This window comes from Festucalex cinctus, chromosome 6 (genome assembly GCF_051991245.1).
Source record: "Festucalex cinctus isolate MCC-2025b chromosome 6, RoL_Fcin_1.0, whole genome shotgun sequence".
Taxonomy (NCBI): Eukaryota; Metazoa; Chordata; class Actinopteri; order Syngnathiformes; family Syngnathidae; genus Festucalex; species Festucalex cinctus.
Genome location: NC_135416.1, coordinates 14,622,216 through 14,644,413, shown reverse-complemented (window position 1 = coordinate 14,644,413; position 22,198 = coordinate 14,622,216). Strand labels below are relative to the sequence as shown.

The 22,198-nt window shown below is 37.7% G+C and overlaps 2 protein-coding genes across 3 annotated transcripts in view; both read left to right on the top strand.

Moving 5' to 3' along the window:
- Nucleotides 1-298: 298 nt before the first annotated feature.
- On the top strand, nt 299-7,077 carry psmd12 (proteasome 26S subunit, non-ATPase 12). Its single transcript, XM_077525257.1, has 11 exons — nt 299-518; nt 922-981; nt 1,137-1,265; nt 1,894-2,001; nt 2,805-2,909; nt 3,044-3,193; nt 3,462-3,596; nt 3,679-3,791; nt 5,101-5,275; nt 6,399-6,476; nt 6,658-7,077. The coding sequence occupies exons 1-11, from the start codon at nt 411-413 to the stop codon at nt 6,865-6,867; spliced, it is 1,371 nt and encodes a 456-aa protein (XP_077381383.1). The 5' UTR covers nt 299-410; the 3' UTR covers nt 6,868-7,077.
- An 823-nt stretch (nt 7,078-7,900) lies between these two features.
- The window catches only part of helz (helicase with zinc finger), a 29,186-nt gene continuing 14,888 nt past the window's right edge, over nt 7,901-22,198 (top strand). For both annotated transcript variants that reach the window (XM_077524004.1, XM_077524003.1), the window contains exons 1-14: nt 7,901-7,968; nt 11,775-12,005; nt 13,893-13,929; nt 14,696-14,820; nt 15,046-15,102; nt 15,377-15,428; nt 15,970-16,045; nt 16,423-16,621; nt 16,776-16,883; nt 17,500-17,641; nt 18,558-18,713; nt 18,809-19,079; nt 20,431-20,557; nt 20,658-20,870. In XM_077524004.1, the coding sequence (XP_077380130.1) occupies nt 11,793-12,005; nt 13,893-13,929; nt 14,696-14,820; nt 15,046-15,102; nt 15,377-15,428; nt 15,970-16,045; nt 16,423-16,621; nt 16,776-16,883; nt 17,500-17,641; nt 18,558-18,713; nt 18,809-19,079; nt 20,431-20,557; nt 20,658-20,870 (1,776 nt within the window). In that variant the 5' untranslated portion in view covers nt 7,901-7,968; nt 11,775-11,792. The remainder of the gene's footprint in view (nt 7,969-11,774; nt 12,006-13,892; nt 13,930-14,695; nt 14,821-15,045; nt 15,103-15,376; nt 15,429-15,969; nt 16,046-16,422; nt 16,622-16,775; nt 16,884-17,499; nt 17,642-18,557; nt 18,714-18,808; nt 19,080-20,430; nt 20,558-20,657; nt 20,871-22,198) is intronic.

Sequence of the window (22,198 nt, the reverse complement as noted above, 5' to 3'; positions counted from 1 at the left end):
ATTATTTTTTTTTTTAGTAAAATTGTATACAAATGTAACATTTTAAATTATTTTTGATGACTTTTATTTGGCTTTGTGTCAGACATATTTTGGCTACGTGTTGCTAAACAGGCCCACGCACACACGAGGACAGTTTTTTGTACTATTGACTAATCAGACCATTTTTATTTCTTCTTTTTTTTCTCAATAAAAATATTGAATTTAAGGGTTAAAAGACTTTGAATCAGGCATGCTCACAAATCACTAAAATTGTCCTTTCGGGGTCCTTCGGGCGTGCTGGACACCTTCAAGACGCTGGTAACTGATTGGTCAATTCTCAGTTGCGTTCACCGACAAGCAAAATACATACTTGCGGTAGCCTGACGAGGAGTCCACCGATTGTACATTATCCTTGCCGGGGCATCACAAACATGGCAGAAGAACGTGCCGAAAGATCCGATGGAAAGATTGTAAAGATGGAGATCGACTACAGCGCAACTGTAGATCAACGTCTCCCGGAATGCGAGAAAATGGCTAAAGTAAGCGGCCGTGAAAGAGGCCACAGTCGGCTGAGTCATGGTGTGAACTGCAAGACTTCTAGCATTGCGCTAATGTTACACCCCTGAAAAATACCACAGAACTAATTGAGACGAATACGTTTAAACAAAAAGCTTGTAGTTGATAAAATGTATGCACATCTTTAAGCTCCTATCGCTGTGCCTTTCAGTGTGTTTTATTTATTTATTTTTTTGTATAATTAAGCCTGCTGCTAGTATGCTAACAGGATTAGCCGTAGTGATCAACATCCTCCCAACAATCTTATTTACTTGAATGAATGAAAGCTTATGCTGAGCAAATGTTTATGTGGCAAGTCCTGAACGTGTGGAAGCGTGTGATTAAAAAAAAAAAAAAAAAATCAACATACTGTATTTTCTTCATCAGGATGGCAAGCTGCAAGAAGCAGTTGAAAGTTTGTTGTCATTAGAGAAGCAAACTAGAACGGTAAGTCTAATCATTAACTTTGTTCTAATTCGCTAAATAGAACTCGCATTGATACATTTAGTTACTGCTCTTTTTGTTTTACGTTTGAATGGTTGTTTTGGTTCGTGATAAAATGGGAAGTGTTATTTTTCTTTTCGTTTAAATTTTCTGTAAAGGCATCTGATATGGTGTCCACGTCGAGAATCCTTGTGGCTGTGGTCCAGATGTGTTATGCGGCAAAAGACTGGGATGCCCTGAACGAAAACATTATGCTACTTTCCAAAAGGAGGAGTCAGCTGAAGCAGGTCAGACATGATTTTTCAAAGTCTCTTTCTACTAGGGGTGTGAATTGCCTAGTACCTGACGATTCGATTCGTATCACGATTCACAGGTCACGATTCGATTCGATACCGATTAATCCCGATACGAATTTATAAGTCGATTGTTGCGATTTTTTTTCATTCAAATTTAGAAAATACTAATCAGTAAGCTTGTAGAGTGTAAGATTTATATGAAAATGTATTATTTATTTATCTGAAATTTCAGTCTTATAGAGGTTGTAATCTGTTTCATGTTTGAACAGCATTAAAATAAAATATTAAGGCTTAATGTTCTGTTCATATAACATTCTTCCATGCTCAAGGTGTGAATCCTAAAAAAAAAAAAAAAAAAAAAAAAAAAAAATCGATTCTGCCGATTATTGAATCGATTCGAGAATCGCGCGATGTAGTATCGCGATATATCGCCGAATCGATTTTTTTTTTAACACCCCTACTTTCTACCATTCGAGTCATTAATAAATTTTACCACCCCTAACGTTTTATTATTATTATTATTTTTATATACATATAATTATTGTCAGACATTGTCTAGTGTTCACAATGTGTGTCAAGGTTGTTTTTACAAAATGTGTTATTCTGATTCTCTCATTAGGCTGTTGCAAAAATGGTGCAAGAATGTTATAAGTATGTCGATTCGGTGACGGATTTGACCATCAAGCTGCGACTCATTGACACGCTTCGCACTGTGACTGCTGGAAAGGTTTGCTATGTGTCAATTGTCAAATAATCATTTGCATCATAGTCCATCAGAAGTGAGACATTTTAAATGTCTCATCTAAACCTTTAGTAAGGGGCAGAATAACTCCAAACCTACATGGCTTTGTGTGAAATAGTGATTGCCACTAAATCTATTAACTGCTTGGGCTACCCTCAGCAGCAACAACCGAAATGAAGCGTTCACCACTGGTCCATGCTTTCTCAATTTGTGGATATTGGCTCTCACCATGATTTGCTGGAGTCCTAAAGCCAGACTGTTATATGTCAATTACTGCATTTCTCATCTGTTTTTAAATTTCTTTAGGTTATGGTATGTTGTTGCAGCTTTTTTCTTCTTTTTTTTTTGTGGGGGGATCTTTTGGCTGACTGGATCTTTTGGCTGACTTTATGTTACATAGGTTCAATTTAGGGGATTTCTTGATTGAACATGTATCGAGGTAATAAGGCTTGGGTGATGTCAGTGCAAATTAACAGAAAAATGTTATTAGCACAGTTAATTCATGATTTAACATGAGTGTGGGCTGGGGGCAAGGACTTTTCCACACAAGGTAATGTCGCTTTGAATAGTTTTTATTCAATCCCTTAGATCAAATCACTATTTAAAAACTTGTTTTTATTTGTGTGAACCCCCCCCCCCCCCCCCCTTTAACGAACTGTATTTTGGTCAAAGTCCAAATGTATTTATTTTGCTGCTATTCTTAATTCCACAAATGTTATTGCGTCATGTTCGTAAAGGAGTTGGCATTGTTTCTTTAGATAGGTTTTGACGCATTGTCATCTTTGCAGATCTATGTCGAAATTGAGCGTGCCAGGCTCACGAAGACCTTGGCTAATATCAAGGAACAAAGTGGAGATGTAAAAGAGGCAGCATCCATTCTTCAAGAGCTGCAGGTAAGAGACTAATGATGCAGTTAGTCTTGTAATTGTGATAATTACCCAATTAATTTAGGACCTTCTACAAAATCATCAACCATTTATGAGCCTGATCAGACTGTTTTTCTTTCTTTTTTTTGTTTTTTGCTCAGGTGGAGACATATGGCTCGATGGAGAAAAAAGAAAAGGTGGAGTTTATCTTGGAACAGATGAGGCTTTGTGTTGCTGTCAAGGATTACATTCGCACACAGATCATTAGCAAGAAGATAAACACAAAATTCTTCCAAGAGGAGGGTAGTGAGGTAAGACACCGACACAATAAGGGATTTAACAATATAGTATTATGTCCAATAGAAGATTGAGTGAAGGTGTGTGTCCGTGTTTTGTTTTTTTGTGTGTGTTTAAGATGGATTTTATTAATTGTGATTCACTAAATACTAATTGATGGTGTTCCTTGCCTATTACCCAAAGTCACCTGGGATAGGCTGCAGCCCCGATGAGGAAAAGTGCTGAAAACAATGTATGGATAGAGGGGTTAACAGAAAAATGTCTTCCCTATGAACTATTTAGGAACTGAAGTTGAACTACTACAACCTAATGATTCAGGTGGACCAGCATGAGGGGTCCTACCTGTCTATCTGCAAACACTATCGGGCCATTTATGACACGCCCTGCATCTTGGAAGACAGCAGCAAGTGGCAACAGGTACGTTAAACGTGTCTGCTCCTGACAACTGATCCATTATCCTCATTAACCAGTGTGTGCACAAAATGACCGTGTGTTGTAGGCCCTGAAGAGTGTCGTGCTGTATGTGATTCTCGCCCCATACGATAATGAACAGTCTGACCTTGTACACAGAATCAGTGCAGATAAGAAATTGGAAGAGATTCCCAAATACAAGTAAGTGACGACTTTTACTCTGCATTCAGAAAGTATTCGGAGCACTTCACTTTTTCCACAATTACTTTTTTTTTACAGCCTTATTCCAAGATTGAATACATTCATTTTGTTCTCTACATTCACACACCCCTTAATAACATGTTTTTTTTGTTAGATAAAAGCGCTATATAAAAAGCAGTCAATTTACCTTTTTTTTTTTTTTTTTTTTGCAAATTTAACAAGAAACTAAAATCCCCAAGCACACAGCCAAGATATCAAAGGAGTGGCTTTACAACAGCTCTGTGAATTGTGTGGCGCAAATGTCTTTTCCAGATAAAAATGCACAAAGCGATGTAGTCAATGGCAAAATCAACACCACACATTAACAGAGACAAGTTTCATTTGTATACATCCAGCATTTATTTTGGAGGGAAATCCTTTGGACTCTACCTTTTTAAGGGGTGTTGTGTAAAATTTTAAGCGTGGGGAAAATAAAAGAAATTTGTCTTTAATTAATTAATGTGAATCGCTCTGAATTAGAGGTGTCAAAATTCTTTGATTGTTCGATCATCAAATTGATTAACTATTTTGATCATAGATGAATCGTTTAATCGTTTAGAACCACTGTTAAAATAGTTAATCCTCCGATTTCAGCCTCCAACAGTAAATCTCTGATATCTGTATCTGTGTTAATGAAAATAGACTAATTAAAATTTGTGTTGAATCAAAATAAAACATTTTCAAACATCTGCATGCTTAATTGTTAGTGGTTTTTTTTTTAATCATTAAACAATACCAAACAAACACACTCATTGGTTAATAGAGTAATTGGGTAAAACATGATTTTGTGCGAGCGGCACGGTGATCGAGTGGTTAGCACGTCCGCCTCCCAGTTCTGAGGACTCCGGTTCGAGTCCAGGCTCCGGCCTTCCTGGGTGGAGTTTGCATGTTCTCCCCGTGCCCGCGTGGGTCTTCTCCGGGTACTCCGGTCTCCTCCCACATTCCAAAGACATGCATGGCAGGTTAATTGGGCGCTCCGAATTGTCCCTAGGTGTGCTTGTGAGTGTGGATGGTTGTTTGTCTCTGTGTGCCCTGCGATTGGCTGGCAACCAGTCCAGGGTGTCCCCTGCCTACTGCCCAGAGCCAGCTGAGATAGGCGCCAGCACCCCCCGCGACCCTTGTGAGGAATAAGCCGTCAAGAAAATGGATGGATGGATGATTTTGTGCTACATTTTAATGCAGAAATAAATAATTGCACTGTAAAAATATTCCATAGTGACAGTCGTGAAATGTGTATTTTGTGGCCAATCTAATTGTAATCAATATCTAGGGAGCTTCTAAAGCAATTCACCACCATGGAGCTTATGCGCTGGGCTGCCCTTGTGGAGGATTATGGGAAAGAGCTGCGAGAAGGCTCACCTGGAAGCCCTGCTACAGATGTCTTTTTGTATTCTGAGGAAGGGGAGAAGAGGTGGAAGGATCTGAAGAACAGAGTGGTGGAGCACGTAAGTCCAGGACTCAATAACTACGTTTACATGGAGTCAATTGGCCAAATATTGCCAATATTCTGGTTTGAATGTCCGTGTAAATGTGCAAAAACCCAAAAATGCTCTTATGTGGGTTTCAAAAACCTGAATAAGAACCCTGGCTTACCCCCTTTTCTACCCCTAATACTTCGTCATAGGCATATCAGGGTACCTTGCATGAGCGATGTGGCGGCCATCTTCCGTTGTCACTCGCTAAGCTAATATAACTTGAATACATGGATTTCTCCAGGGGGTTTTCATGTTATTTTCTGTCTTAACTGCAAAAATGCCACACTATATACAGTAGTCCCTCGCTACTTTGTGATTCGCTGAATTCAGTCTATCACAAATTTTTATTTGAGTCCATAACATAATAAGCCAAGTTGCTTCATAAATGGGAGTGCCATTGCAAACAAAAGTGCATTGAATTATTTATAACGTTTCAATGAAAATAATCATTAATATTCATATACTTGATAATTAAATGTTGTGGCAGTGGATAGCGTTTCCATACTGCTCTGTTTAGGTGGACATGTTCTTTTGTGTTGTGATTTTAGTTTGGAATATGTATGCAGGAGTGACTATCAGCTTACACATGTTAACAGGTTATTTTGAATCTTTAAAAAAACTGAATTTTGACCTTAACCCCAATTTTGACTGCATGTAAACATAGTCAGTGACAGACATTGGTCGAATAAGTGACATTTACAACAGTGGTTTTAGCAATAAACACATGAAGCATAAGCCTTTAGATACAGTGAACCCTAGTTTTGTCTAGAGGGATATGCTCCATATCGATCCCTGTCCACCCGAGACCCAATTTAAAGATAAATAAATAATGAATAAAGTCATGTTCTACGCCTCCCATAATCTCTAAACAGTTTTAAACGTATTACAACACACTTAAACGTATTATAACACACTTTCTAAAGTATTCCTTAGCAGCTGTTTTCACTCTTGCTCATGCAGTTCTCCAAATAAGAGGCAAAGCATAGTTAGAATTACCGGTATATCAGCAGAAAATAAATATGTTGATTATAATATATGTATGTTAAAAAATGTCTCTTTTTTTTCTTTTTCTTTTTTCTTTTTTTAAATACAGAACATAAGAATAATGGCCAAATATTACACCAGAATCACAATGAAGAGGATGGCTGGGCTGCTTGACCTCTCCGTCGACGTAAGGACTCGTTTGACTGTTGTTCACCTGTAATTGCTTAAAAACGCATGCTACTACATGACATTGAGCAGAAGGAGGCTACTTCCATTAGCACACATGACGGGTCATCTTTATTTAAATTGTAAATTTAGGATGCAGTCTTCCCAAGTTTGAAAAAGTCTGATTATATTCTATTCTTCAGGAATCCGAGGAGTTTCTTTCCAGCCTTGTTGTGAACAAAACAATCTACGCCAAAGTGGACCGTATGGCCGGAATCATCAACTTCCAGAGGCCCAAAGATCCCAACGACCTCCTCAATGACTGGTCACAAAAACTCAACTCCCTCATGTCGCTGGTCAACAAGACCACACATCTCATCGCCAAGGAGGAGATGATCCACAACCTGCAGTGAAACTTTTTTTTTTTCTTTCATTTCTCATGTTTTCCCTCTTTGATCAGCAGTGCCAGCACAGCAGCAGAACTGTGTTGAGTTGTTTTGTCCTTTGTATATTCCAGGCATGCCTTCATGCTATAACTTAAGCATGAGTTGTTAGAGCCTGACCATTTTACTTGTTGAAAAAATGCAACCTAAAAAAAAAATAAACTCCCATTGTGTAAAGAATGTGTAAAATAGTATTTAATGCTAACAATACAATACTAACGATCGAGGTACTATCTGCAAATTATTTGAACTTTATTAGTTTACGTCCAAAAGCATGTTTACGCGACTACAGTGGCAGACGAGAACACATCGTGAGCAGTGTTTTGCAACCTGTCAACCAGGTCATGTATTTTACATTATAAAAATGTTGCAAAAAGAACCTGAAATGCTGATCTTGTCTTAATGGCAGATTTGCTTTCAGTGTGAAATCTAACTCAATGGTGTTCTATTTTATGAATGGCAGCAGGTAATTTATATACCGACTTGACTATCGTATTTAATTGTTCTACTTGTCAGAGATGAAGAAAGTACTCATAATTTTTTTGTCTAAAGTCTGAACTTTTTGGACCAATTAAATGTTATTGAAACATTTATTACAAAACACTAAGCAATCTTACACAGAACTCTGCTGTCGCGTAGTGGTTGGGAATGACTACTTTGGAGCAAAACCTGATCATTGCTACTATAAAATATGAACCATACCCTGCAATTGGCTGGGGGCCAGTAGTATAAATGGAATATAGAGAAATGTTTGTTCGTTTGCTTTTACACCAATATTGCTGTGAACCTAACTACCCAGGCTTTTTATTTTATTATTTCTTTATTATTATAATACTTTTCCATGACCAAATATTTCAAATTCACACTGGTGATATTCTCGATTTATTTTTATTTTTTTTCCGGACACGGAGATCCCATAACGTGACTTTGACTTTTTGAACAAATGAATGTCACAAAACAACGCACGCACGCACGCATCCAAGCTCCTTTCAACCTTCAGATCATTTCATCCCATGATGCTTTGCGCGAGTCTGACAAGTGGATCCAAGATGGCGTAGAAAGTAAAGCTAGGTAAGTGTTGACTTCCCATTTTCAAACCATCAATTTCTTTTATTATTTTGAGGCTGGTGTAAATAATGTCTAATGCACAGCATTAGTAAAATAAACCATGCTTGAATTTTATGCGTAGACCAGAGCGCGATGTCATATGAATTATATGCGCCAATATACCGTAGCGGAATCACAGGCCCGATCCCGTTTTGTTTCGGCGAACCCAGCTAGCCAACCTAGCTTGCTAACGTTAACCCAGCAGCCTGCTACTCTTTATTCGAGCTTTCAAGGTTTGTGCTGCGAAAATCCATTTGTTGACAAGAGAGCAAACTGCAAGCGGTGCGCTCCCAAATTAACGACATTTCAGTTGTGCCTTTGCAAACGCAGCGCAATGGAGACATTTTCGAGGCTTTGAAACGTCATCGTTTTTCACAGTCAAAACAAGTTTGCCTCGCGAAAGAAGAAAGCCTTTAACCTATCTCTTTTAAGCCTACACGTTATTCTAGTCCTCTCAATGATATAAGCTGCGCCGGTTAGTTTTGAAATTGCGTCACGCCATTAATGTTAAAACGAGACCGAATTTGTTATTTTTACCTTTAATTTCGCTGGTCCGTTATTCCAACCAGGGCAGTGATGATTTTTTTTCTGTCCCCTAGCTGTGCAAGCTAGGCTCACACTAAACACTGAAATCTCCCACTGAATCCCACCAAACTAGTTGCTGATGTACGAACACAACACTATTTACATAACACTTTAACAACAGATGCAGCTGTAAGTGCTGTACACAAAACATAAAACACTCTACTACAGTCATAAATAACCAAACAAAGTATTCACAGTTACAATACACACATTGCTTGAAGCTGTTATGAGAGGAGCAAGTTTGAAGTCTCCATTGACCGGTATAAAGGTGCCTGGATCATAGATGTTGCAATTGCAGCATACATTATGCCACGCAATTTTGCTGCAAGCAGAGTTTCAAAGTAAAGAAGCTCCTGTAGTTTAGTAACAGCTGGTAGTTCGTCGTTGGTGACATGAACAGAAAGATAGGGCAGGAGAATTGAAACAATTTTGTCATCTGTCTTTCTTCAATTTACATTTAGTCCCAACTATATACCATCTCCATATAGCCTCTGGGCGGTATTCGACTTTACGTCTACAACACTCCATCCATGCCGACAGTCTCCACTCAACAAAAAGCGGGGCAGGTGCAAACAGGCTGTCTGGGAATGTGCAAAACGAAAATCACTGATACTCTTCGATGACTGTGAGGGCCAGAAATGCTGGAAACAGTTCAGAAAAGGTTTATATGGCATTAACTGAATGGCCATTAAAAGGCAAAAAGGGTGAAAATGTAAAATTAGTGGCGCTCTTTTCTAAAGGTTGCCATTAAAGGTGCAATCTTTGATCTCCAATTTAGTCGAACTTTCATCCCCATAATAAAGAATAAATTGGAACTTAGAACTAAATTTCAGACTCCTGGGATTTTACAATTCTAATAAGTGGTTTGGAAAATGGATAGATGAACTGTTTTCTATTTTGCTGGCCCATCCGCCGATCCGAAGATGAAACCCATCTTAGACCAAAGAACTGCACGCCTCATGTACATTTACACGGCACAGATCAAGAAGTGTGGCTTAACTTTGTTAAAAAGTAAATCTAGTTGTCTTAGTGCAACACCTAGGACTATATTGTGTAAAGGAGGTTGTACATGTAGATGTTACCAGAATGCAGTGTTTGCAGGGCTCTTGCACGCACAGAAGACTGAACCACAACTTACCGATCTCTTTTCCTGATTAGGAAAGCCATTCATTTTGACGTATTTTCCCGTTCCTTAATCAATCGTAGTGGAGGAATTTGAACAATTGATCAGGCTACAGTAATTTTATGTACCACTTTTTGGCATCTTATTTTAATTTTGTTTTTTGGTTTATCATCATTCATTGCACATTTGTCAAAATCAATTGTAATATGAACACTGAAGCGAATCTTCTCTCAACCAAACAATATGGTCACCACGGAAATTGCGGAGGTTTGCCGAACTCACCAGAAGGCACCTATTGACGCTTCTGCTCATTTTATATTTTGTGGATCCGTCCTAATCCCGTGATTAAAGGTCAAGTTGGCTTACTTGTTTTAGCCACTGATTCACTAGCAAACAGTCAATCAGTGATTAATTGTCATCAAGGCTATTTTGCATACTGCAATTGATCGATCTAAAAAGCACAATGACACAAAATCTCTCACAATTGTAAACGTTGCTTGTTGCGTAAGTTTGCTCCTGCTGAGTGCGTTTCTGCTCAGAATTTTGTTACGGGGGCTGTTAAGTAAATTTATGTAATTTTGCGCTTTACATAAAAGCGCACCACGTTATTGTCTCATGCTTGCTAAAACAAACTGAATGCTTTGGTTCTACTTCAACAATTTTACAATCTAATATTGTTTTTTGATCACTCTACAATCAAAAATCCTTCAACGTCCTCAACTTATGTATCCGAATTGAACAGCTGAGCAATTTCTCCTTCAAACACGCCAGGTTCCTGCTCGTCATTATCGGAGCCAGTCTCGTTGCCGTGCGGCTGTTTTGCAATGATGCCTGCTTTCGTGAGCCCAGGCGTCAACAATTTCTTTACGTACGGTGGCGGACTCGCTCGACGCTGCCTCCCAGTTTGGTGAAAGTGTGTTCGCCGTCTCTCATCCAGCGCACAAAGGCTGCTCGGAACTTAATTTGAACGTCAAATTTTACACCAATGTCCAGCAGTTCCTTCGTTAATCCTCCCAGAATGATGACAAACTCTCCCTGGGATTATACCGCGGGTGAGCGTTATGGATCCGCTCTGCTCCGTCTTGACTTCGTGATCGACGGACATGTCAATTTTGAGTTCTTTTTCTTGCTTCCTCCACCGATGTGGAAATTCTCTCATGCCTCAATGTACAAACGCGTAACTGATTGCAGTTATCCCAAATGGGGTAGACGAAATGAACTGCAGGAGACAAGAGGTCACACTGCAGTCGATATGGGTGATATGGCAAAAAATTCATATCATGGTATAAACTGCAGTCCTTCACGGTAACGGTGTATATATCACGGTATAGAATTAAGTGTTTTGTTTGTTTGTTTTTTAATAATTTGCTTCCTGGTTGACATAGTCCATTATAGAAGCTAAATGGATTTAAAAAAACAACAAAAAACCAATGAAATAATAAATTTACTTTGGATAACAACATTTATTGTGCAAATCTCAAATCATAATTAAGTCAGCACACTCTGGTGCAAAATAGTGCAAACAAAAAAATATTGATATTTTAAGTCAAAACAGTGACTGGCACGTGTAAGGTCAGGGTTCAATTCCCACTTGGAACATGTTTTAGCACAACTTTACTTTCACATGGTAGTCATTGTCCAATTATTTAAAGCTGCTCTGTGTAATAATGTGACCCATAATATCTTCACAGTAGCGTTTTTGTTTGACCATTTTATGACTGACACATTTTTTAATTAGTAATTCGCATTCAAACCCAAAAACGTTTTTTTTTTTTTAATACTTTGTCCAATTAACCGGAAGTACAGTAAGTTTTTTTTATTTATTTATCTATTTTATTTTTTTTTAAATTATTAATTCTTTCAACAGTGCTTCCCGCTGCAGCCCGGTAGGTGGTTTGGGACCACTGCATTAGAGTATCAATACCAGAGAATCGGTACCAGACCGGTTCAAATGTGATTCAATTAGGAAGTTACCCAAACGTTACATAACTCTACACCTCTGTACAGGTATGTGCCACAGCTGATGTGAATGTTTTTGTTTTGTTTTGTTTTTTTCTCATAGAAGTTTTGTCCCTGAGTCATGGCGGACAGGAGAGCGGAGAAATCATGTGAAGAAGCCAGCAGATCGTTAATCAGGCAGGAGTATGAGGCGGTAGTCAGTCACAGCACGGACACATTGGCGGTCCTCGGTCCTGTGGTCCAATCCACAGGTGCCCCCATCTTGCCGAATCCGCCTTCCGGATGCCTCCGCAGTCGCGCCCTGCTTTATCGCATCGCTGCCTTTCTTCAGTTGGTGAGTGCAGTGCTACTCACATTGTCATACACTGCTGAAATTCAAATTGTCTCTGAATGAATGCTCTACAGTATATCTATTTTTATCGTATTATTTATTACTAAACAAGAGACAACACAATTCTGTAGTGGTTGTTATGTCTGCCACACATTTGAGAGTTTCTGGCTTTGAATCTGCTTCGGGCCCCCTGTGTGGAGTTTTTTGTGTGGAGCAAATTCTCTCTTTCCTTGTGTGGGTTTTCTATGGGTGTTCCATCTTCCTCCCACATTAAAAAATAAAAAAACACATACACATTACTGTAACTGGGGTATGTGAACTTTTGATCAGGGTCATTTGTGTAGTTTCTGTTGTAAGAAATCATAAATTCTGCCAGGGTATGTAAACTCAAGAGCACAGCTGTATGTGTAACTCTTTTATTGCCGCACGTTATCCAACAAACAACCCCGACAGTCAGTGCCAGCCGATTTCAAGCATTTTCACTCCTCTTTCAAGGCAAACAGAATATTGTGTGCTATTACTACATATACATGGTACCCCATGAAAGATTGTATTCCATTCCTTTCATTAGAAAAAAGTATGTTTCTACCTTATTCCGTTCTTTAGTAATCACCACGAGTAACGATAACTGCAATATCGTGATATTGTGGTATTAAAACTGCAACAGTATATTGTCGTCATGTCACGATATTAAAAGCACAGCTGCGAAAAAAGTCAGATTGACTTCCATATGTGCAGTTCTAGAACCCTCAAGTGGCTAGTTTGTTAGTGAGGTTTAATTTTCACAAGGGGATGTTTTGGCCCTTCTATGTTTAAAATCCATGCTAATGGTCAGATGAAGGGGTACATAATATGCTTGTGAACCGAGCCAATATGTGGAGGAACTCAATGTGTGCTTGCATTGGCAAGTAAATTCCTAAATATTAACTAAACTCAAGTTTATTTATATAGCGCTTTCAAACAGCCTGAACTGTCACAAAGCGCTTTACAGAACACAAAATAAACCTAACATAAAACATTAACACCAATACAATACAATCACAACAAATCAACATTCTTCCATCCCTACATACACTTTGATGTTTGAAGCAGTTTTTAGATGAAAGAGGACAGTCTCCTTTCAGCAGTTGATCAGAGAGGTGATCTCAGCATGCATGACGTCACACACGTTTGCCACAAGCTAAGTTTACGTATAAGCTAGCTCATAAACAAGTAGTCGCTGCGTTCGCGATGAGCACCATACACACAAAAAGAATGGTCCAATTTTCCAGTCCCATCCAAACTGCCTCTCCTCCAAGCGTCATCCAGCATTATTGGAGATTGTAGGTTGTTTACATGCATTGTTTTAATATACAAAAGCACAATGTTTTTTTTTTTATGAGTATGAGCTTATTTATTTTACAATACTGTGCCCGTTTTTGGTATCGCCAACCTCCCCACAATATCGTGATTAGTGATAATTATCGTATCGTGACCTTTTATATCGTGACAATATCATATCCTAATGTTTGGTTATCATTACATCCCTATTAAGAGTGTGAGAAATTACAAAAAAATATTGTACACTTGTAAATGTAGATATTGAGATATAAAATAAATGCTTCCTCTACTTTGTGGAAATTCACCTATTGCGAGTGGGCGTGGAACCTAACACCACGATAGGTGAGGGAACACCAAATATACATTTGTCTTCTCAGAATACTAAAATGATACGCTCTACAATTATGGGAATTTGGGAACTGCTTAACTTGTGTAATGATAGTGTGGAAGAGAGTCCATTGTGCAGCCAAGATAGTGATTCTCCGAACCTCTGAAGATCTGACCCATGTAGCATGTTTAAAGTATATTTGTTGTGGCTGTTTTTCCAATTTCTTCTTTCTTTACCAACAGAAAAAATATGATGAAGCAGATCAAGACTGCAAACATGGTAAGAATTTTGCTAGGGAAGCATTGCAAGTTTACATTTAATATAAGGCTGTAATGAATCAGAGATTATAACTTAATTAATATTACAATAAAGCAGGGATGTTCAATACCACATTTTTCAGACCAATAATAGTACAATATATGAATTAATAAATTGGTTATCCATTCACGAGTTTCCTCTTTGTCGCAAAATACTCTCATTAAGCCCAGAGTTTGCCTTGCTGCAAAAAATTAGTAAAATGTCAATGATTCTTTGTTATTCTATTTTAACTAAAGCATGAGTGGTAGTGAACCAACGCTAATAGCGACACATGGGGTGCCTCAACATGGTGCACATGGGCTCCATGTAGCCCCCATGTAGCCAGTGGTTGTGTTGTAATAATGGTTCCCTTCTGGGAAGGGGGAACTAAAATAAATTAAACAGTTTTAGTTATAATTTAGGGTAGTTATGGCTCTTTAAATGAACATTGTAAGAACTAACTTGACAATTGAATCCAGGAGCCTTCATCAGATTTTCAAAATTCTTGGTGATTTGTACAGGTTGAAGTGTCCATTCTGTCATTTGAAGTCTTGTTAACTTTGCATTTGGACAGATGCCATTTTTGGGAAATCTTGACATGTTGCAATCATGCGGAGGTGCAAAGCAAATTGATGTCATGAATAAGGCTGCAATTTTGCATATAAACTGAATTTTTGTGTGGAGTATGAATAGTACATTATTTTATTAGTAACTAAGGTCCGATGTTCTTGCTTTTTCTTCTGACTAGTCCTGGCAGAAGATAGGATGGGGGGAGACGGTTTGCTCCAGGCCAGCTTGAACTCCATGCAATTGGATGGCAGCCTACAGGATGTGGCCAGCATCCTTTCTAAAGCTTTGTTTGGCGAGCCAATGGTATGTTGGATGAACAGTATTTACTATACACTGAATGTGCCAAGCAAACTTAGACCAGGATAAGAGTATGCTACCAACTACCAATGTATATATGTTCCTTCCCATAAGGAATATATTAATAATGCATTTTCTTTCCATGCACTCCAAAACAAAATATATCCTACACTATGTCATATTACAAATAATTGTTGTAATGAAATTACTTTTCTCCATCTTCCTTTACAGAATGGCATTGTTGCGAAAGACATATCTAGATTAAAAATTCTATTTTCAGAAATACAGGTCAGTATACACTACACTGCCATGCATAGTTCTTTTGCATTTATGCCTTTTTGCTAGGTTTTAATTGGTGAATGCTTCAGGCTGGAGTCATAATAGCACAATTATAACTACTGAATCCCACTCAGTATAGTTTGTGCTGTAGCTGTTTTGGATCTAATGGTCATTTATAATTCTGGTGGTCAGGTTGCCTGCTTGGTTATACTGTATTAATAGCCTTGACACAATAATTATCTCTGTTTCCACCTCACCATCACCTCATCTTTTTGTCTGTCAGGCTATAAAGAAGAGTGAGATGGCACCAGAATACACAGATGACCAGGAGGAGGGTAGGCAGAAGTTAATTTGTTTCATATTTAAACAATGTTGTGAACAATTCGGGTGACACACCAAGTTTTTGTAGAAAAATTAAGTCTGGTGATGTTCTATTTTCGGTCTATGAACAGTCTTGGCAAAGACAAGCAGATGGATATATTTTTCTGTTTCTCATGCTGCGTAAGCATCATCGGCTCTGTAAACTGATAAAATAGTTGTATCCCTCCTTCAACGTAACTTTTCACATATGCACAGATTTTTTTTGTTTTTCTTTTAAACCTTGCGAGGTGAAAAATCTCTTCCGAGATGGAAAACTCACCAGTAGTCACGCTGTGAAATTTTATGGATTGTCAAATCATGATTTTATTGCAAATGCAATTAATGGTTCAACCCTACTCCATAATGTACATTTATACCGTACATGGTAGTAGTAGCAATAGTAGCAGTAGCAGTATCTATTATTTGTAATGCTCAGTCCCATCAGGTAAAAAGCTTGCTGAAGCCCAATTTTGTGTTCAGCCTCGTTAACCTTTTTAACTTTGTGTGCACTGCCAGAGGTCCAAGATGGCTGGCAGTTCAGGCCGCCGCCTCGAGGAGTCACCAGCAGTGAGGAGTACACCCTCTGTAAAAGGTAAAAAAAAAAAAAAAAAAAAAAAAAAAAAATTATAAGGGCTTCAAGTTATGAATCGATTGTGATTTTGAATCAGGAGTTTAAAATGTTTTTATCCAGCACTTGCCTGTGGATAAAAAATAAAAAAAATAGTAATTGGTCTTTGAATCCCACTATGCTGTTATCTATCCGCTCCCTTGTACCATGTAATTGTCATGTTGTACCAGAATAGGAAAATTTTAATATGGAGTGTCATGAAAGGCATGTCTTAGCTTCATACAGCATTTAACTACAGTACACCTTGATGAAGCCATAGGAAAAACTGATTTTCGTAATTGGGGGGGGGGGATCTTATTTACAGATCTAAAATCCAACCACACTCTTTATGTCCCCTTTAGGTACTTAGAGCAGGGTCTGTGTCGGTATGGGGCCCAGTGCACATCAGCCCACTCGCAGGAGGAGTTGATGGAATGGCAGAAACGCTACGCATCACGCCTCATCCGTCTCAAGCAACAGCAGGAGAGCAAACACTTCACCGAAAATTACATGGAGACACTAATAGAGAAGTGGATGAACTCTCTCTCCCCAGAGAAAGTGGTATGTAACTCACTCAATAGAAAACACAAGATACTATACTTTAACTTCTCCTAATTCAGGCTTAATTTACCTGTGGAAGTAATATATATACCGTAATTGTCAGGGTTTTCAAAAATACTGTCAGTATCTCACCTTTATTTTCCTCTCTTTCCAGCTTAGTGACTGTTTAGAAGGAGTCAGCGTTGAAACCAGCACAAGCCTCTCTCTTACCGTCACCACCAAAAAATCCTTCCACTCTTGGACCTTCACACTGCTGTGCAAGGTAGGATTGAAGGATAATTTGTTGGAAACAATCAGGGTTGAGCATTTGATGAATTTTCATTGATCAAATATGGAGAAAATTAAAATGTTAAATGTTCTTTTTTGTTTTGTTTTGTTTTGCTTTTTAAATTCCAATTCCAAATAATGGTTTGATACAGTTAGAACTGAGTGTACTAATCCTGCCTAGTTGAGTTGTCATTGCGTCTTTATGGATGTAGTTTGCCTCTAGCTATGATGTTTACTGGTGGTTGTTTTTGACTGCAAACTACAGTATTCCCCTGTATACTTGCATTTCACTTATTCACAGATTCTCCTACTTGTGTTTTTTCTTAGATATTAGTGTTTTGGGGTCTAAATGTGGGCCGCTATTTTAATTTTTTGTAATTTACAGTCAATTCCACCGGCTTGCTAATCATTTATTAATAAACTACGTATGTAATTCCTTACACTTACAAAACACCTTTATTGATAACTACCTCATGCATAAATCTGAATTTTGGCATTACGGAGCACACAGTATTTACAAGGAAAATGTGTAAAAAAAAAAAAAAAAAAAAAAAAAAAATGCACTGTAATTTTGTCTTTTTCTTTCATCCTTTCTGTGTGTCTTTGAGCAGCCTCCTAGAAAGTTATATCGCATAGCCCTGCTCTACGATGCCCACAGACCACACTTTTCCATCACAGGCGTCTCTGCTGGGGAGCAGCTACAAACTGTGTCTTCCGGGTCTCAAGAGTGGACGCCACGTAAAGACTCAGCAGGTATTTGGTGTATGATGCCCAATAGTCAGAGTATAGATCAATGCTCATTACCTTCCTTATACACAGCTTTGATCATAATCAAATTACTCACCAGATGTTTGGAAGCCTGGTCAACAGAGAAATAAACCATTTGTCAAACCTGGTAAAAAGGACATCACAGTGTGTACAAGCCTGCCAAGTTTGACTGTAATTTGGCCATATTTTGTATAAAAGTGACTATAGAATTATAGACTATAGTCATCACCTTATTTTAATTTTTAAATTATAATTTGTGCGCTGTCACCTTTTTTTCCAGAACAGTGTGAGTATTAATTCTCGAGTAGCCAGCGATGCTGATACTGGGGACTAGGACTAGGACTTTTTGCATTGAAATTTCAATGAACACAATTATAGATTATTGTGAACAAAGACATTTAATTTCTTTGAGTGTTCTGGTTTCACCAGCAGTTAGCTTATACATTTCTATGCTTAAATCTTTTTTTTTTTTTTTTTTTTTTTTTTTTTTTTGTTATGGTATAGTGTGGAAATTAATTGTCTAATGTATCACTTTGTCTACTTAATTAAATGCATAACAGACCACAGGTTTAGTTGATATTTAACCAGTTAGCTAAATTGTCAAATTAACCACGCTAGCTTAGCTTTATAGTTCGCACAGCTACTAGCTTACCCGTGCTTGACGGATGAAGGTAAACGTTTTAATGTGCCTCTTGTCTTCGAGTTGCAAACTTTGCGTGTTGCTGTTTTCTATTTCCTGATTTCACCAAAAAGATCATCCTTAAATCCAAATGTATTTATCTTTGGAGCTTCATCAGCTTCAGCTGCTTTAGAAAGGATTTTCAAATCCAAATGCACACACAATGATTTGTCAAGGAAATTGAGTTATTTGCGCTCTTTGTCATTGTTGTTCTACTTGCAGTGGTGGCAGACAATGGCATAGACCATTGTGTCTACAAGGTCACAGTGGACTTCAACACAGAGATCTTTGGCACCTTCAGACAGACCATAGTTTTTGACTTTGGCTCAGAACCAGTGCTTATGCAACGAATAATGGTGGATGCTGCCTCTATTGAAGGTATTCCAAAAAATAAGCTTTGTGTAGAGGAGATGTTAAAAAGAAACTCCAATAATTTTAATTGAAATCACTGTTCTTCTACTTTTGTTTTCAAGATATAGAACATCTAATGGCAGCCAGACAGCAGCTCTTGATGACTGCAAAACGTTGGGACTCTTCCTGTAAGACAATAGTCGGATTCACACCTAATGAGACCATGTGTGATTTGGAGCGCAGTCTTCTTTCCCGTTATCAAATCCCACTGTCGGCGGACCAGCTCTTTACTCAGTCAGTTCTGGACAAGACTCTGACCAGAGAAAATTACCAGGCCCGGTTGCATGACCTTCTCTACATAGAGGAGATTGCACAATTTAAAGAAGTTAGCAAGTAAGTAATCTGTATCTTTTCATTTTATTTTATAGTAGGTACAAAGGCTTTGCTGTAATTAGGGAGGTGGATATATATAAATAATAGCACAATCTACAAAAATGAAAAAGGCAGGGATTTTTTTTTTCTGCCTAACTTTGCTGCTGTATTTGAAAGAAATGAATACAAAAGTAGTTTGTGTTCTGCAAGCTTTTTTTCTTTTTTGTCTATTTCACCATTCATCTGAATACACAGTAAATCTTGTTTAGGTACAACTTGATGAGGTGTTTTAACAGACTCCAAAGTATCGCACAAATATGCTGGTAATTGGGAGAATAGCAAAACTACATCTGTGTTTGCCATTCTTGAATATAGCTACTGAACAACTGCCATTTTTTTTTTTTTGAACTGATGTTGTGCTTTCAACCTACCACAAGATGTCAGACTTGATCTTCATTGTGAATTTGGTATTTCTCTTGATTTCCAATGAGGTCTAATAACATTCCTGAGGGGATATCTCAGAGGAGGGGATTTTTCTTTTCTTTTTCTTTTTTTTCTTTCTTTTTTTTTTTTAAACTCCGAATGAACATACCTGATTTATTATTTCCTCCGCTACCCAATCGCTTTAATCGACTCATTCTTATTCACGGGAAAAATCGCAAAAATGAGCTGATGTATTTCTAAAGTGCAAATACATCTCGATCATTTTCAGCAGGAGAGTACTTTTTTTTTTTTTTTAATACAAACTCCCAATGAATCTGCCAATTACAGAGTAAGAGTCATTTTACAGACTTCCTGTGGCTCCTTGAAGTCTTAAAAGGCATCGAATTGTATAAATATTAAAAACTAATGCCTTAATTTTCATTAAAATGTCTTAAATCAATGTTTACTACAAAGTGTTCAAAAATGTGAACACAAGTGCAGAAATAGGATTGTATGAATGTGATAGGCTAAAATTTCAAATAAAAAGTACCTTACCTGATGTGTTACTTGGTAACATCTTGCACACAATCATAATAGCGGAATCAACAAAATAGTGATGTGAATTTAGTCAGAACTCTGAAATGCAAGTTCACATCCCCCTAAGTACTGTAGCAACTTTGGGCAACCTAAAATATTAGGAAAATTAATAAACTGAATGAGATACAAATTACTCATGGCTTTCTAAGTTTGAGCCCCTGGGAAGGATTTGTTGTTGTTTTATTACTTACGAGGACAAAATGTTTTTGCAATCTCAGCACATTTCAGAATGAGCATTAGCCTACTGCATTGTTCCACTTCTGAGGGCCCACTGTGGTTTTTGTTTTGTTTTGTTTTTTTAACTGTATTAGTTGGTTCGCTAATATTTATATATACTTTTTTGTCTCCCAAGGTTTAACATCAAAGTAAACCTCCAGCTGGTATCCAGCTTCATGCTGACTGGCATTTCGGTTGGAGCAAAGTATGCTCAGAATGGACAACTCTTTGCACGTTTTAAACTCACAAAAACACTGTCTGAGGTACCGAGTGAACGGAATTTCCATTGTAGTACTGCTACATATCCAGCTGTTGCGTTTTCTGTTAGCCAGTTCAATCCAGCAGTGTTTTCTCACCCCTCAGGACACTCTGGCAGGACGACTTGTGATGACCAAGGTAAATTCAGTTCTCTTCCTGCCTTTGGGCTTGGAGGGCGTCAGCTGCCAGCCTCCTCCAGGGGCCAAAGAGCGTGTCTACGAAGCTGTGATTGAAGAGAAGACCAAGGAATACATCTTCCTCAGGATCTGCAAAGACTGCTGTGATGAACTCGGACTACTGTCTGACAGAAAAATCCAGGTTTGTGCTTTACAGTGTATGAACAATGTATTGGGAAAAAAAAAATATTGACAATGCGATACTGGCCCATGGAGTATGCATATCGCATGGACATGCAGGAAGTTTCTTTTGGAATTATATGCTTTTATTGAATTTGACCAGTCAGACGCAAACTTAAAATGTGCATCGCCATCAATAGTAGAATATTATCTAGGGTAAATGCAGTTAACTAAGAATACATTGAGCGTGCGTATTTTGACGCACGAGCAAAATGTAATTCTTTCATTAGATAATTTCATAATGTCATTTCTTTTGGCATATGTTAAATAATATTGATATTGCTATATTCAGTGATGATATTGCATGTTGCATGTTTTTCCCAATATCTTGCAGCCCTAGTAAAAAGTCTACACGCCCCTGTTGAAATGCCAGGTTTTTATTTATAAAAAAATTAGATCAAGATGAATAATTATTTTCCACCAGTATTGTGACCGCCAATGGAAACCAAAAGTTTACATACACTATTAAAAAAAAAAAAAAAAAAAGAGAGAGAGAAAAAAAAAAGAAACGCATGCTTTTGTTTTCTCACTACCAGAAAATAAAGCAGGCATTTTTTTATTTTATTTTTTTTTTATTTTTTTATTTATTTATTTTTTTGCTGTTTTGGATTATGGTAATGGATTGCCAAAATTATTTCTATTTGATAAATGACAGAATGCATTATGCAACATGATTACTATGCCTTTTCAAAATGTAGGAAAACCCAGATGATGATGATTTGTGTTTTGAAGCTTCTGATAGGTTAATGGACAATATTTTATGTAGAAACACACCTGTGGATATATTTGAAGGCACACCTGAACCACACTGCTTTTTTTGTCTCACATCATTGGAAAGTCAAAAGATATCAAAGAGATTTGTGGCCTTGCACAAGTCTGGTTCATCCTTGAGTGCAATTTCCAGATGCCCGAAGGTGCTGTGTTCCTCTGTTCAAGTATACACAAGTTTAAAAAAAAGAAGAAAAAAATGGGAACGTCCAGCCGTCACACCATTCCAGAAGGACATTGGCTCAATGGTCCAGACATGAGCGTGCGTTATTCAGAAATCTGCTTATGGTTATGGGCAAAATGGCAAGCATGATTGTTTTAATCAATATTGTAATCATGATTATTTGTTTGTGAAAACCCTAGCCCTTTATTTTTATTGCACTGCTCGAAAATGTTTTTCAATGCAAAATAAAATTGGAAAATTATTCATTCCTTTTTCAATTTTTGTTAAAAAATAAATAAAATAAAAAATAAAAACACACCATAATATGTACCTCAGGATCACTGAATAAATATGCCATT

Excerpts from the sequence above, each read along its gene's own strand:
- psmd12 (XM_077525257.1), top strand. The coding sequence starts at position 411 with ATGGCAGAAGAACGTGCCGAAAGATCCGATGGAAAGATTGTAAAGATG. Across the intron at positions 519-921 it reads AATGCGAGAAAATGGCTAAA|GATGGCAAGCTGCAAGAAGC; the intron begins GTAAGCGGCCGT and ends TTTCTTCATCAG. Across the intron at positions 2,910-3,043 it reads CCATTCTTCAAGAGCTGCAG|GTGGAGACATATGGCTCGAT; the intron begins GTAAGAGACTAA and ends TTTTTTGCTCAG.